Source organism: Capricornis sumatraensis, chromosome 4 (genome assembly GCF_032405125.1).
Source record: "Capricornis sumatraensis isolate serow.1 chromosome 4, serow.2, whole genome shotgun sequence".
NCBI classification, from domain to species: domain Eukaryota; kingdom Metazoa; phylum Chordata; class Mammalia; order Artiodactyla; family Bovidae; genus Capricornis; species Capricornis sumatraensis.
In genome coordinates this window covers 111,399,081-111,414,162 of record NC_091072.1, presented here as the reverse complement: position 1 = coordinate 111,414,162, position 15,082 = coordinate 111,399,081, and the positions used below count along the sequence as shown (strand labels likewise).

At 46.5% G+C, this 15,082-nt stretch overlaps 2 protein-coding genes across 2 annotated transcripts in view; both read left to right on the top strand.

Annotated features, from left to right (window-relative positions):
- The window catches only part of LOC138078705 (putative tetratricopeptide repeat protein 41), a 72,157-nt gene extending 64,584 nt beyond the window's left edge, over nt 1-7,573 (top strand). The window contains 3 exon segments of the mRNA XM_068971480.1: nt 6,676-6,805; nt 6,897-7,542; nt 7,544-7,573. Of these exon segments, the coding sequence (XP_068827581.1) occupies nt 6,676-6,805; nt 6,897-7,542; nt 7,544-7,573 (806 nt within the window).
- Nucleotides 7,574-9,356: 1,783 nt separating this feature from the next.
- The window catches only part of NT5DC3 (5'-nucleotidase domain containing 3), a 62,137-nt gene continuing 56,411 nt past the window's right edge, over nt 9,357-15,082 (top strand). The window contains exon 1 of the mRNA XM_068971479.1: nt 9,357-9,693. Coding sequence (XP_068827580.1) covers nt 9,357-9,693 — 337 coding nt within the window. The remainder of the gene's footprint in view (nt 9,694-15,082) is intronic.

Sequence of the window (15,082 nt, the reverse complement as noted above, 5' to 3'; positions counted from 1 at the left end):
GCAAGGAGATCCAACCAGTCAATCGTAAAGGAAGGCAATCCTAAGTATTCATCAGAAGGACTGATGCTAAAGCTGAAACTCCAGTACTTTGGCCACCTGATGTGAAGAACTGACTCATTGGAAAAGATGTGATGCTGGGAAAGAATAAAGGCAGGAGGAGAAGGGGAGGACAGAGGATGAGATGGTTGGATGGCATCATTGACTCAATGGAAATGAGTTTGAGCAAGCTCTGGGAGTTTCTGATGGACAGAGAAGCCTGGTGTGCTGCAGTCCATGGGATTGCAAAGAGTTGGACATGACTGAGCAACTGAACTGAACTGACTTAACAAAAGCAGTTGGGTCTTGGTCATGTTAGAATTGCACAGTTAGGAGCAGAAGCATGCTAGCACAGTGGAGATGAGCCCTGTATATGCAGGCTTTTAATGTGTCCTGAGCATCACGTGGAAAGTTCTGCAGAGGAAATAGAGGGCCCTTGGTTAATCCAGCAATCCAGTTTATGTCTGTTAGCAGAGCTTCTTTTTTACATGTTATGTATGTTGAATGATTTTTAACATTATTTTTATAGAGTACAATAACATATTTTAGACTATACAATACATTGGTTGTATATTTGTAAATGCTTTTGGTTGTAAGAGAATGTCAAATATCCCTCATAAGCTTAAACTTTTAAACCTGAAATGGACTCTAGATATGACTCAGCAATTTTAAAGCTGAGGAAATAGAAGATATTTCATATGATTTATCCCAGTACAGCTTATCAGAGCATCCTATCAGTTAGATATTAATGTAGAATCACTGAGGTTCAGAAAGACCAAGTGACATTCTAAAACTTTGCAGCTAGTAAGCAGTAGACTTATTACTTGGAACCCAGGCACCTGACCTGAAATTCTGAACTCTTTCTACTATTTTGGGGCTCTGGGAGTTTGTGGTCTTATTGGGAAGAATCTTATCTATTTTTAAAAAATATTTATTTATTTTTATTTATTTGGCTGTGCTGGGTCTTAGTTGTGGCGTGTGGGATCTATTTCCCTGACCAGAGATTGAACCCCAGCCCCTTGCATTGGGAGTCTGGAGTCTTAGTCACTGGGCCACCAGGGAAGTCCCTAGATTTTGCGTTTTAGATCCAGCGCTCTCGAGGCTGAATAGAGGATAGAATTGGTCAAGAGGAGAATGGAAACTCTCCTGTGTTCACTAAGAGAGGGCCAAGACAAATAGAAAAGAGTGTGTTTGTGATTTAGTAGGTAAATCCTACAGGGCTCAGTGCCTGATTTGATATAGCAGGTGAGGGAAAGGGACTAGTCGGAGGCCTTCTCCAGTTTATGGCTATATCCACGGCCAGTGCAGCTGGGTGGCTGGAGCTGTCGGCATTCCAAGGCAGGAAGCACAAAGTTGAGACGTGGAATGGGAGCCATGATGAGCTAATTTGGGGCCTGTTGAACTTGAATCTCTTATCTAAGTAGAGATGTTCAGTAGGCAGAATATGGTGCTTAGAAGCTATCAGACTGAAATGGAGAAAAACCTTTGGAAGCCCTTAGTACACAGGTGATGGCCAAACCCTGTAGAAGAGTTCAAAGAGCCAAGAAGAGTATAAGACAAGAAGATGGCAGGAGACAGAACTTAGGAGATGGGCCAAAGAGATGGAAGAAAATGGCAGAGGAGTAAGACAGAGATCACCAGCCTCCCCAGAGATACATCAGAAACTCAAGATATGGAACAACTTCTACAAAACAACCTTTAGATGACAGCAGAAGACCCCAGGCATTCAGGGGGGCAGGCTAGGCTCCCTGGAATGAGAAAACCACAAAATTCTGTAAAGCAATTATCCTTCAATTAAAAAATAAAGTGGAAAAGAAGGAAAGGGGCTGAGGAAAGTGTTGTAGCGAGAGATGAGGAATGGCTCTAGAGGTGGCGGAGAATCAGTAAAATCATGGATGCCAAGAAAGGAGGGGGCTGAGAACTGACCACCAGATCTAAGACACACCATTGCATTTAGCAGCAGAATGGTCATAGGGAACCATCAATTTTGGCAGAGTGGTAGGAACAAAAGCTGTGTAAGAGAGAACAATGCATCTGTTCCTTCTCCCCAGAGATGGGGTCTGCAGAGGCCCAGCCCCTTGAATTGGTAGAGTGAGTTCCCACTGTATTTGAGGCAGAAGACAGAGGGCGCTGCCCGCCATCTGCTTCCAGGTCTCTCTGAGCAGACTAGCCAGTGGCCTTAATGGAGGGGGTAAAGGGAAAGATCCAGTCCCCTCCCCCATCCCCACATCCCCATAACCTTTTATTGTTTTCTATAGGGTGGAAATACAGTACAAGGAAACATCCCATTGCAAGCTTTTATTGCTTCATTTGGGACAATGATTGACAATTCCCCCCCCCCCCCAGTCTGTTTATAGACATACATTTATTGAAAGGAGGAGTCAAACAAGCTTCATTTCTCAAATGGAAAGACTTCTGACAAACTTTAGTCATACTTACATGGGCCCAGCTGTGCCTAGTCATACTTATGAAACAAAAGGAAAGTTTAAACAGAGAACCTTGAAATCCTGCATAATTCTCCTTTCTCATTACATGTCGGCAGCCTGTCTTCTGGATGGAGAATATAAGCTGTGATTATTTCTACTTCGTAACTATTCGCTCCGAGCACAGTGTGGAAGCTCGTTTGTGGGCAGGGTCCATAGTCTGTACTCATTCAGGGAAACTTCCTGAGGCTCTCCACCAACACCTGCAATTTTGCTTGTTACCTGGTGACGGCAACCTACATTATAGTTGTGTGCCCTGGGGAGGAAATGAACACAGAACTGGCAGTATAAAAATCTGCCTATTAGGTGACAGCAAATATTATATGAAGCAAGAGGAACAGGCTTAAATTTCAGTAGACTAAAGGTTAGAAGAAGTTGTACCTTAGATTACTTAAAAGGACAGAGGACTGCCTTTGGAGAAAGTATCTTACTTTCTTTTTCCAGAGGAAATACTAAAGATGTATTTCCAGAGGAAATACCAAAATAATAAAGATACTTCTTTATTTTTTACTATTAAGCACTGAAAAAAAGGTGAGGGAACTAGGAAAATGTATCGTTTTAAATACAAGAACAGATTCTCAAGAAAGCTAGGTCCTAGGACCTTGCCCCTCACTCCCATCCCCAATTCACTCTCCCTTGGAAACAGGACAGATGTGGCTGGGAGGTACGCAGTGGAAAAGGTAGTGGATGCTTCCTTCCTGGTTGCGGTTTTACAGAAAATCTCCTAAGGAACCAATGTGAGAGGGAGAAGAATGTTCTCTTTTCCCATTTCTAGAAGTTATGGTCATTGGATCTCGGCACCTGGGTTTAAATCCCAGTTCTGCTATTTTCTGGGCTTGTGGACATGAGCTCTGAGTCTCAATTTTCTAATGGCAGAAAGAGGATGACCATCTCTGCCCACAGGGTTATTCTGAAGACTTCACAAGATGCTGTATGTAAAACGACCAACAGAGTCTGCAATGAAAGTTAGGTTCCCTCCCCATCCAGAATGAAAATTTTTTTAAATTAATGAATTAGTTAATTTGGCTGTGCCGAGTCTTAGTTGCAACACTCGGGGTCTTCCATCTTTGCAGTGGCATGCAAACTCTTAGTGTGGCATGTGGAATCTAGTTCCCTGGCCAGGGATCAAACCTAGTCCCCCTGCATTGAGAGCCTGGAGTCTTAGCCACTGGAGCACCAGGGAGGTCCTCAGAATGGAAATTTGAAGTGGGCAGGAGGTTCAGTGACCTCTTTTGTATGCAGATGAACTCATCCTGGTCTTTTTTCTTACTTGGCTTGAAAGGACTGAGCGAGCTGGATAGTTGCTGTCCAGTTGGTACCACCCCTGAGGGAAGATGGGGTGAACTGCGGTTCGGCCTGAGCTAAGAATATCCTCTCCTGGCAACTACTCTGCTTGCTGCCAGAAAGAGATAGGTTGTGTTTAAGAAAGTTCTGAGGTCAAAGCTGTCGATACAGGTCCAGATGGGTCATGAGGGTAAAGGGGCCTGAGGAGCCAAGGTGTGTGGCCAAAAGGGAGTGTGGGGAGCACAGGCATGAAAGAGTGTGTCAGGGGCATCAGCAGCTGGTCTGGGGGACAGTTTCAACCTCCCGGCAAGTTAGAACCTCTTAAAGGGCCTTCGAGGAGAAGGAACAGTCTGCGCGCCTGGTTATCAGCATCTGCAGGAACTCTAGGAATGAGTTCTTGCTCAGCTGCCAGCACCTGAGACATTCTAGCTCTGTGCTTTTCTACCCAGGTGGCGCTAGTGGTAAAGAACCTGCCTGCCAATGCAGGAGACGGAAGAGATGCAGGTTTGATCCCTGGGTTGGGAAGACTGCCTGGATAAGGGCATGGCACCCCACTCCAGTATTCTTGCCTGGAGAATCCCATGAACAGAGGAACCTGGCAGGCTATGGTCCGTAGGGTCGCAAAGAGTCGGACAGGATTGAAGCGATTTAGCCCTCACACACGCATGGCCAATACAACGTGGTCATGCCGAGCAGGGTAATTTGCAAGTGCTTTCTGCTGAGCTTTGTGGGGGCAACTGAGAACCTCATAGAGAGTCATGAAAATAATTCCCAAAGAAGAAAAATAGCCATTGATTGCTAAGCGGAGCCAACAGTGGAAACTCCCTATTAGCAGCAGAAGCACTGCGAGATCTGTGCTATGACCCCTGCAGCAGAGCTACAGAAAGAGCCTCTCTGCAGACAGTGTCACAGCGCAGATATGCAGAAGGTCAGTCCAGGAGCGGGGAAGAGGGGGCCTCACACAGAGTCAGGGGCATGGGCTGGTGGGTGAGGCTACCCCAGGATTGTTCAACCACAAGCTGGAGCGGATGACTAGACCTCTTTCAGTTTTCTCATCTTTAAAAGCCAGTGACATGCACAAAATATTCTTTGAAAGAACACCTGTTTTTGGAGAAGATTGCACAGATGGGAACCAAGATGGGAGAGATGCTTTTTATTTCACATCTTTATACGTTTTCATCTTTGAATCCTGTGGATGTGTGTCCTGTTAAAGAAAGTAAATATTAATAATGACAAAAAAAGACAAGTGATGATAGTTTGTACCTTATAGGATTACACACACCGGATAGATGGTAATTACATAAATTGCAGTGTTTATTGTTATTAATATTAATACAGGGATGCTGGCTAGGCCATCTTTCAGTATTTTTTACCCTTAAATACTCAACAGTCTTGTATCAGGTTTCCCTGGTGACTCAGACAGTAAAGAATCTGCCTGCAATGCAGAAGACCCGGGTTTGATCTCTGGGTCAGGGAGATCCCCTGGAGAAGGGAATGGCTATCCATTCCAGTATTCTTGCTTGGAGAATTATTTGGACAGAAGAGCCTGGCAGGCTACAGTCCATGGGGTCTCAAAGAGTCACACATGACTAAGTGACTAACACTTTCACTTTCAGCCTCTTATCAAGTATCCAGATTGATGCCCTACAGGCACTGGCCTTACATTATGTTTATAATCAACAATATCAATTTAGCCCCTTAAAAGCAGTCTTGTAATTGGGTAAAATGAATAAATGAGTGCCACTTGCAAATTGACTAATTTTTTTTTTTTTACTTTTCACATATTTTAGAATTATATTAATTGTTGACAATGGCAGAGGGCACTGTATAATGAACACTACTCATCTGTGATCACTAATTGTTAACATTCTGGTCACATTTGTGTTCTTCCTTTCACATACACACAAATATATATGTATTTTCTGGATTATTTGAAAGTTAGTTGCAGATGTGACATTTTTATTTCTAAATACTTCACCATGTGTCTTCTGAGAATAGGACATTCCCCTACATAAGTGAAAGTCACTCAGTTGTGTCTGACTCTTTGTGATCCCACGGACTGTAGCCCACCAGGCTCCTCTGTCCATGGAATTCTCCAGGCCAGAATACTGCAGTGGGTTGCTGTTCCCTTTTCCAGGGGATCTTCCCAGCCCAGGGATCAAACCCAGGTCTCCCGCATGCTGGTGGATCCTTTCCCGTCTGAGCCACCAAGGAAGTTCTTGCTTGCTTAGTGGCTCAGTCCTGTCGTATTCTTCCAAGACCCTTTGGACTGTAGCCTGCCAGACTCCTCTGTCCATAGGACTTTAAGGCAAGGATACTGGTGTGGGGTGCCATTTACTTCTCCAGGGAATCTTCCTGACCCAGGGATCGAACCTGAATCTCCTATGTCTGCTGTATTGCAGGCAGATTCTTTACCCGCTGAGTCACTGGGGATTCTCAAACACAGGAAATTTAACCATTACACAAGACTATTATCTTACGTACAGTTCATATGCAAATATTCCAGAGTGTCCCATTAAATGTTCTTTATAGCTGTTTACTTTTTGATCCAGAATTCTGCTGAGGATCTTCCATTGCATTTGGTTGCCTTCTTTAGTTAAGAACATTTTAGTAGGACTTGTTTTGCCTTTCATTGACATTGATATCTTTGAAGAACCTAAATCAGTTTCTACCCTCCCCTCCCTGTCCCAATGTCTTGAATTTGTATCTGATTGTTTCCTGATATTAGACTCAGGTTAAATGTTTTTGGCAAAAATACTACTATAGGTAATGTCCCAATGCCACTTTTTAGAATACTTTTTATTCTCTTTTAAATGTCTGAAGCCAGGAGTCATTTTTAAAAATTCTAACATTCTCATTTTCAAATATCCAGCAGGTCAGTTATTGATAAGTGACTCCTGTCATCAAGTCATGATGGAGGCCGTAGGCTATTTGTACAAATCACTTGATTTAAGGGCCACCTACCTCAGATATTCTCATTCATCGATCCCTGGAATCCTACAGTGAGTTTCTGTTCTGTGTCTCAACAAGAAGTATACTTCGGGTTATTCTTGCCCTGTAAATGACCTCTTGACAACTTTCATTCCTTTGCAGCCTCCTGAGGGAAATTGAGCGGACTCGGGGTAGGAGATGTTGGCCTCAAGGTATGAGCCAGCAGTCTTCTGAAGGTCTTAGGCATGGCGCCTCATTTTTGGAGCACTTGCTTAAATTAAGCTATCACAGTGCTCAGAGTTCAGACACGGTGAGTTCAGCAATGTGCACCAAAGCAGATAAGCTACAGGGGGCTAAAAGCTTGGACTTGGTGGCTCAGACAATTTCAGATAAATCAAAACACGCTTCAGGACAAGGAAAAAAGCCCTTGAGACCCATTGTTTCCATTTCGGCTGTGGAAAAGACTCGATGGAAGACACAGAGTAATGTTGAAATATGGAATGGCCCGGAAAAAGAAGCAGTGAAGAAAAAGAAAGATTATTCCTCTAAAACTTTACCTTTGGGTAAAATGGATGGTGTAGTAAAGCTTTCACGGCAACGGATTTTGTCAGCTAAAAGTGAGAGTGAAAAGGGCCTAATTAATGCAAATTACCAGCATCCCCTGGTAGAGTCTCTTAGCGCAAATAATCCCTGGAAACCTGTATCTGAGCTCATCTCAGAGAAGTGGCTTTTTCATAGCCTAGATTACAGTTCAGTTTCTCGCAAGTGTTTTTTGCAGAGAAGATCTCAGTTTGAAACAAAGTTGATGGAAGACCTCATATGATACTAATAAAAAATAAAGATTTTCATGGGCTCTTCTATGTAACATTTTTCTACTTGTCATTATTTAGAATTCTTTGATGAGATATATTCTGGTGATAATCAAGGTCTGGGGATTTTATTTTTATTTTTTAACCCCTTGAAATATTGTAACTGACTGTAGCTTAAAAGAACACTTTTTAAGTCATTCATGTTTCTGTGGTAAGTAGAAAACTGTTGATACCACAGGGTTCCATATCTAAAAATATAGGGAGATAATGTTACTAAAGTTCTAATTGTGTTACTTTTACTATCATTTGTCTATGAATTTATGAATTAATGTTTTATGTACACAAAATTTACAATTGCTGTCACCGCATCTCTTTAACATAAGGAAAGACATAAATTGGAATAAACTAAAACCATAAAGTTAGTTTAAAGTACTAGAGTCCACAGATTTGATACCATATCTGTGTTAAAGATTTTAATTGCCTCTCATTTTATCAGTGATTTGTAAGATATTACCTGTTAACTGCTGAGGATTAATTATTGACTTCCTTCTTGCTTATCACCCAGCGAAATCCTACCTATTACATTAGGAATCCAAGTGAAAGAATGGGCTTAGCTGTGCGACTTTAACAGCACTATCGCACTTAACCTCAGTTTCATCACTTAGAAGATGGGAGAAATTATAGTGCCAACCTTTTAGGATTTCTGAGAGGACTGCACGAGAAAATGCACATTGCAAGCCTTCAGTAAATAGTAATTACTGTCTGTTATGATCTAACCCATAGCCCACCTTTTTCCATGAAAACATCTGATCCCCTCCGCCCACAGCTTAAGCATACAGGAATGCTTTGGGTTATTTGTCTTAAATCGTGCCCCACCTGTGTCACAGGTGGTGGTGTGGTCTGCTTTGCACTGCACTGAAACCCAGGGTAGCTCGGCGAGCCCTCGCAGTCCAGGTATTCTCAGCTGGGTTCTGGGTGGGCCGCATCAGACTTTCCCCCAGGGGCCAAGTCTGATTCATTCGACACTGAAACGTCGTGTCGAGAGGTTTACTGTTTGTTTGGCTTTGGTGGAACCGTAACGCACAGAATAGGTGCAGCCTTGTAGGTCTGAGAGAAGACGCGTCCACCGCGCCGTGTAAGCGTGGGCTGGAGCAGGGGGACTGGTGTCCCGAGGGCTTCCCTCACGAGCCAGAAATCTTGTGGGGGCTGGGCACTGCCCTGCCAGGCTATGCAGTGGGGTGGGGGTGGGGGGTGCCTGTCAGGCACATCGGCCTACGTGTGGGACCTGGGCCCAGATATTGGCTCCTCGGTGGGACCGGAAGGATCCAAGCCAGGGACGCAGGACCTCCCAGACCCGTCCCCGCAATCCAGGGGAGGTCCAGGCCGTGGAGGTCATTAATGCAGAGAGGTCGCTTCCTGGAGTCAGGGCCAGAGGCGCGCTGTCTGTACAGCCAGGGTCGGGGGACAGTCACAGAAGGTTGCTGCGGGGTCGGCCTGAGGTGCCGGGATCCCGACTCGTGGTCCAGGGCCAGCAAAGAGTCACTCCATTTCATGTGACCTCGGTTGATGGGACGTTCACGCTACCGCACAGCCACCTCTGCGCGTCACACGATCAAGAAGTGACTGTAGCATGTTTCGCTCGTGGTCTCGGCTGTTTGGAAGCTGCTGCCCTGCCAGGCGAAATAGGCCCTGCTCCAGGCCCCGCCCCAGCCCGCCCCTCCAGGACTCCGCCCCACCAAGGCCACGCCCCCAGAGCTCCGGTCCGCCCCTTCAGGACTCCGCCCCACCTAAGGCACCGCCCCCGCGGCGGCCGATGGGGCGGGCCGCGCCGCCACGTGCTCAGACGCAGGGACCGCCCGCCCGCTGGGCAGAGAACCGGCAGAGCACCGGCAGAGCACCGGCAGAGCACCGGCCCCGGGGCGCCACTCGCGGCCGGGCGGCGGCAGGCATGGCCACGGCGGCGGTAACAGCGGCGGCTCGTGGAGCCGGTGCAAGGGCAGTGACGGCCCTGCGGGATGGCTGCCGGACTGCGGTCCGGGGGCGGTCGCGTGCTGGCCCCGCACGGCCCTTGTGCACAGCACCTGGGACCGCCCCGGACATGAAGCGCTATCTATGGGAGCGCTACCGGGAGGCGAAGAGGAGCACGGAAGGTGAGTGGGGCTGCGGCTCCCGAGCCCTCTGGACGTGTAGGGCCGCTCTCCGCCGGGCTGGGGCGCCAGGTCGCGTCCCACGCGGCCATCCGGGAAGCCGGCACCCTCGGACCCGCGAGGTCCGCTGAGGACCGCCAGACCTCCCTCCCCTTCCTCACCCTCGGTCGTCCCCAACCCCAACCGCGGGCGACAACGCCTCTGCAGTGCGATTCCTGGAAACGCGGAAAAATGCGCCTGCAGAGAAACTTTACAACTCTTGCCTTTCTCCTGTCGGGAAAGCCTCTTTATACATTCCTGAGATTTTTTAGCCAGAATTCCACATCGAAAGCGCTTTGGACCCTCCTGGGGGGTTCCACGGACATCTTTTGGGAGACGGTCACCGCCACGCATCGTTAGGTATTGTTATTAATAAACAGCAATAATAGTAACCGCCGGAGTCCGGCAGGCGGAGGGTTACCCTGGATTCCGGCTGCTGGGCAGGTGCCGAGGGTCCGGAGGCTGGTTTATCTTCCTTCTTTGTTTTAGAGGATAGGGTAAGATTTGCTGTACTTGTAATAAGAGGGGTCCAGGTTGGGAGTGTCCCGAGTTATCTACTAACCTCAGCGAGGAGGGGATTCCAGGGCGTGACCTCTTTGTGGCCAGAAAATGAGCTTGATTTGATTGGTATGGGAAACAGGGAGGCTAGAAAGAGGACCCAGAAGATACTAATATCAGACACATAAATTGTGTCCTGGAATTCTTCCCCATACCTAGGAAGGAGCTGCCACATCCTCATCCTATAGATGAGAGAGGCCAGACTCAAGTTTAAGAAGCCTGGCCAAGGTGTGGTCTTCACCTCGAGTCTGTCTCAGCCCCACACCCATTATCCTGTTTCCCGCCTGCCTTCCAGTAGCAGCTCATCATTTGAGAATTGGTGTAAAGGGCCAGTGATAATTCATGCGTGCTGCTTTTTCAGCGAGGACTTAGAATAGAAATTTTTGTACTCGTATTTTGTGTGTGTGTGTATATTGGGGGGGGATGTGTGCTGATGGAGATGGCAGAGAGAGGCAGAAAATATTTAGTGGAGAGAACATTTTTTAGAATCACATTTTCCATCTTTTGTTCAGAAGTCATGAAAGAACACAAGAGGCTTATTTTCACCAATTGGAATAATTTTCTGAGGGAACTCAAAGTGACCGGAAGTGCAAAATTCTGTGAAATACGGTTTGTTGTCTTCGTTTTCCTTTGCTCAGAGTTTAATTTTGCATCGATTTTTGAAGTGGTGTGTATGGCAAGAAGACTGGCTTTGAGACATTGAGAACTGCAGATCTTGAGTGAAAGGAATATAAAAAGATCATCAAACCTGATGGGTAGGCAAGACTTCTTAATTGAAGTTTTCAGTTGTGATAATTGTATCCTGTGCAGTTGTAAGAATTGATACAGGGAGATCTAGCATAACCTTTAACCTGTTTCTCCCACTGGCAACATTTTGCAAAACAACAGCACAGTATCACAACCAGTATATCGGCATTGATACAACCCACAGATCTTATTCAGAATCTCCTAGTTTTACTCATACTTATGAGTGTGTATTTAGTTCTACACAGTTTTATCACATGCAGGTTCGTGTATTCAGCATGGGTCAAGATACAGAGCAGTTCACTACAATATTGCTCCAAGTTTTTGACCATGACAGGTAAAAAAAGCTCCTGTAAATCTTTGTGTACAGGTTTTTGTGTGAACAGATGTTTTCATTTCTCTAAATGCCATTGTTTGAATGGCAGTTGTGTGTTTTATATGACACTGCTGCCCCTGCTGCTAAGTCACTTCAGTCATGTCTGACCCTGTGCAACCCCATAGACAGCAGCCCACCAGGCTCCCCCGTCCCTGGGATTCTCCAGGCAAGAACACTGGAGTGGGTTGCCATTTCCTTCTCCAATGCATGAAAGGAAAAGTGAAAGTGAGGTCGCTCAGTCATGTCCGACTCTTTGCGACCCCATGGACTGCAGCCTACCAGGCTCCTCTGACCATGGGATTTTCCAGGCAAGGGTACTGGAGTGGGTTGCCATTGCCTTCTCCGTTATATGACACTACAGGCAAAATTTTTGCCATTCCGATTTTACAGACAAGGTTTGCTGCTGTAGATTGTGACTCTGGGAACATCACAAAGCTCCAGTTTCCTTATCTGTAAAATGGGGATGGATGCTGGTTGTACCCACATCAGAGGGTTGTGGTGAGGAATGAGTGCGTCCATCATGAAAGGTATTTAGAATAGTGCCCGGTGAATGAAATTCCCTGGCAGCTCAGCTGGTAAAGAATCCACCTGCAATGCAGGAGACCCCGGTTTGATTCCTGGGTCGGGAAGATCTGCTGGAGACGGGATAGGCTACCCCTCCAGTATCTTGGGCTTCTCTCATGGCTCATCTGGTAAAGAATCTGCTTGGGAAAACTGAGGTCAGAGAAAAGGAACTTAACACCAGAGCTAACAAATCTCAAAATCTCCTCAAGCTGACCTATTCCAACCCCCCTGGGATTATCCCACACCAAAGCCCAACTCTGGCCTGAATCTGATCTTTATCATTCAACCCTCCAGCTCTCATTTGCCAGTGAAAGTTGCTCAGTCGTGTCTGACTCTTTGCGACCCCATGGACTATACAGTCCATGGAATTCTCCAAGCCAGAATACTAGAAGGGGTAGCCGTTGCCTTCTCCAGGGGATCTTCTCAACCCAGGGATTGAACCCAGGTCTCCTGCAAAGCAGGCAGATTCTTTTCCAGCTGAGAAGCCCAGGAATACTGGAGTGGGGATAAAGCGAGGATTTTTAGAGTAGGCTTGGCAGACACTCAGGGGATAGTAGCTCTTGGGGCTAGTTAGTAAATAACTCAGTCTTAGTCATGCTTAGTAAACTGTGGAGATGGGCTAGTAGCACTAGGGTCTATGTCTCCTTTTGCTTAGCGGAGCACCACATGTGGCCTTGAACAAGCCATCTAATCTCTTTAGTCATCTTTCTGTATAATGAAGCCCCTGGAGTAAAGAATATGTGAGCTTTTTCAGTGTTACAGGTCTGTGAATCAGTATTCGGGGTCCTGTCCTCATCTCCCAGCACGTGCCCACGTGGTCCCTGTCTCACCATAGAGGACACAGGGACTTTCTTCCTTCACCCTGTCTGGGTCTGCACCACCACTTTAGCTGAAGTCTGTACATGTGCCCAACCTGCGTTCATTCACCAAGTATTTGCATTCACTAGACTTTTATTAAGCAGGTACCAGTGGGCTTAGGGCTTCCCTGGTGGCTCAGAGATAAAGCCTCTGCCTGCAATGCGGGAGACCTGGGTTTGATCCCTGGGTCAGGAAGATCCCCTGGAGAAGGAAATGGCAACCCACTCCAGTACTCTTCCCTGGAAAATTCCGTGGGCTACAGTCCATGGGGTCGCAAAGAGTCTGACACGTCTGAATAACTTCACTTTCACTTTTCACTTTCAGTGGGCTTAAAAGCTATTGATTTCATAGATGGACACGACTGAGTGGGAGGGGCCCTTAGGGGCTGAGCACCTGCAGGGCCAAGGGAGAAAGACCTGATTTGCACGGATGGGGAGGTTGGTAAACAGATAAGTGTCAGTCCAGCTTGGGGAAGATATTAATAAATAACCGGCCCCAGGGGATATGCAGCAAATGCTTGACACTGTCTGTGTATAGAAGTAAAGACTCAGAGGAGATACTGATGTTCATACAAAAACCTGCCCCCTGCCCTGCCATCCCCCCAGTTTACTAGAGGACAAAATTTTATTTTCTCCCTTCCTGATTATTGCTTTCTGGTGTTTGATCTCTTGCCTTAATTGGAACAATCCTTTCAGGTGTCTTCTCTTTGAAGAGACTCCCAGAATGAAGCCTGCTCGGGGAGGAGATGATTTTTACCCTTACTCTTTCTCTCCCACCCTCCAAATTAAAAAATACTATTGTTTAGATCAGTTTTAGATTTACGAGAAAATTGCATGTTTCTGTAAATCCCATGACTATGGGATGGTGATATTGTGATTTTTTAAAATCAGAAATATGGCACAGAGCTTCTAAACCCTTGGAATTTCATAAGTACCCTGATGGATAAAGGTATCCTTTGTTATATTAATTAGGTGACTTTTGGATTACTCCTAGGCAACCAAGGAGGGGAGCTTGGTTGCCAGGGGGACCCAGCCCTGTGATTGGAGACTTAGCACTTGTATCTTCTGGTCCCCCCACTCCTCGGGGAGGGAGAGGGGGCTGGAGATTGAATGGATCACTAGTGGCCAATGATTCAATCATTGCCCATGTAACGAAGACTCCATAAATGCCTGCGTAATGAAGACGACTCCAAACATGTCTCCACAAAAACCCAGAAGGACGGGTTCTGAGGGCTTCTGGGTGACAAATGTGTCTAAAAGGTTCTGCACCCAATTCAGATGTGCATTTTCCCCCTGGCCACCAATTCTTGGACACATCTGAGTGTCCTTCCACACTGACACTTCCTCCTGACACTGCTGGGGAGCACGTCAGACCCTCCAAGTTAAGGGCTCAGTCCTACAGGACTGCCATGGAGATTCATGTTGGGAGAGTGGGACACCCACTGAGGACATGGAAATTCCTCGTGCTGTCTACCAACTTTGCCCTATGCATCTCTTCCACAGGCTCTGCCTGGGTTGTATCCCTTTATAGTAAACCAGCGATCTAGAAAGTAAAAGGTTTCCCCGAGGTCTGTGAGCCACTCTAGTCAATTACTTGAACCTGAGGAGGTAGTCAGTGGACCCTCCAGTCTATCGCTGGCCTGTCAGAGGCGCAGGTGACCACCAGCACTGGTGATTGAAGTTGGGCTGGGGTGGTCTTGTAGGACTGAGCCTTTAACCTGTAGGATGTGATGCTCTCTGCAGGAGGTGTCAGAAGTGAGTTGTCTCGTAGGACACCCTGTTGTGTCCATGCATTGGTGTTGGCTGTGACAGCGGCTCAGTTTCTCTGTTTACCATGACCTTGACAGTTTTGAGGAATAGTGGTCACATACCTTGTAGAATGTCCCTCACTTGGAATTTGTTCCTTTTTTTTTTTTAACTTGAGATTTCTGGACATGTAATAGTTATGTCAAACTCAGGCCGAAGAAAAGGTTCTTTGTTAGGAAAAGAAATGCTAGTTTATTTCCTTTTTGGTTACCTTTAGCAAAAATTTCCTATAGAATTATGGCTCTCATCTGCAGCAAGGGAGGGGGGGATTTGGACTCCCAGTGGATGTTTGGCAGTATCAGGAGGCCTTTCTAATAGTCGCAACTGGGAGAAAGAGGGTGATGTTGGCCTCTGGCCAGGGTGGGGGGGAGGGGGAGGGAGGGTTGGAGGCCAGAGATGCTGCTAAACATCCTACAAAGTATAGTACACCCTCCCCCAGGAATCATCA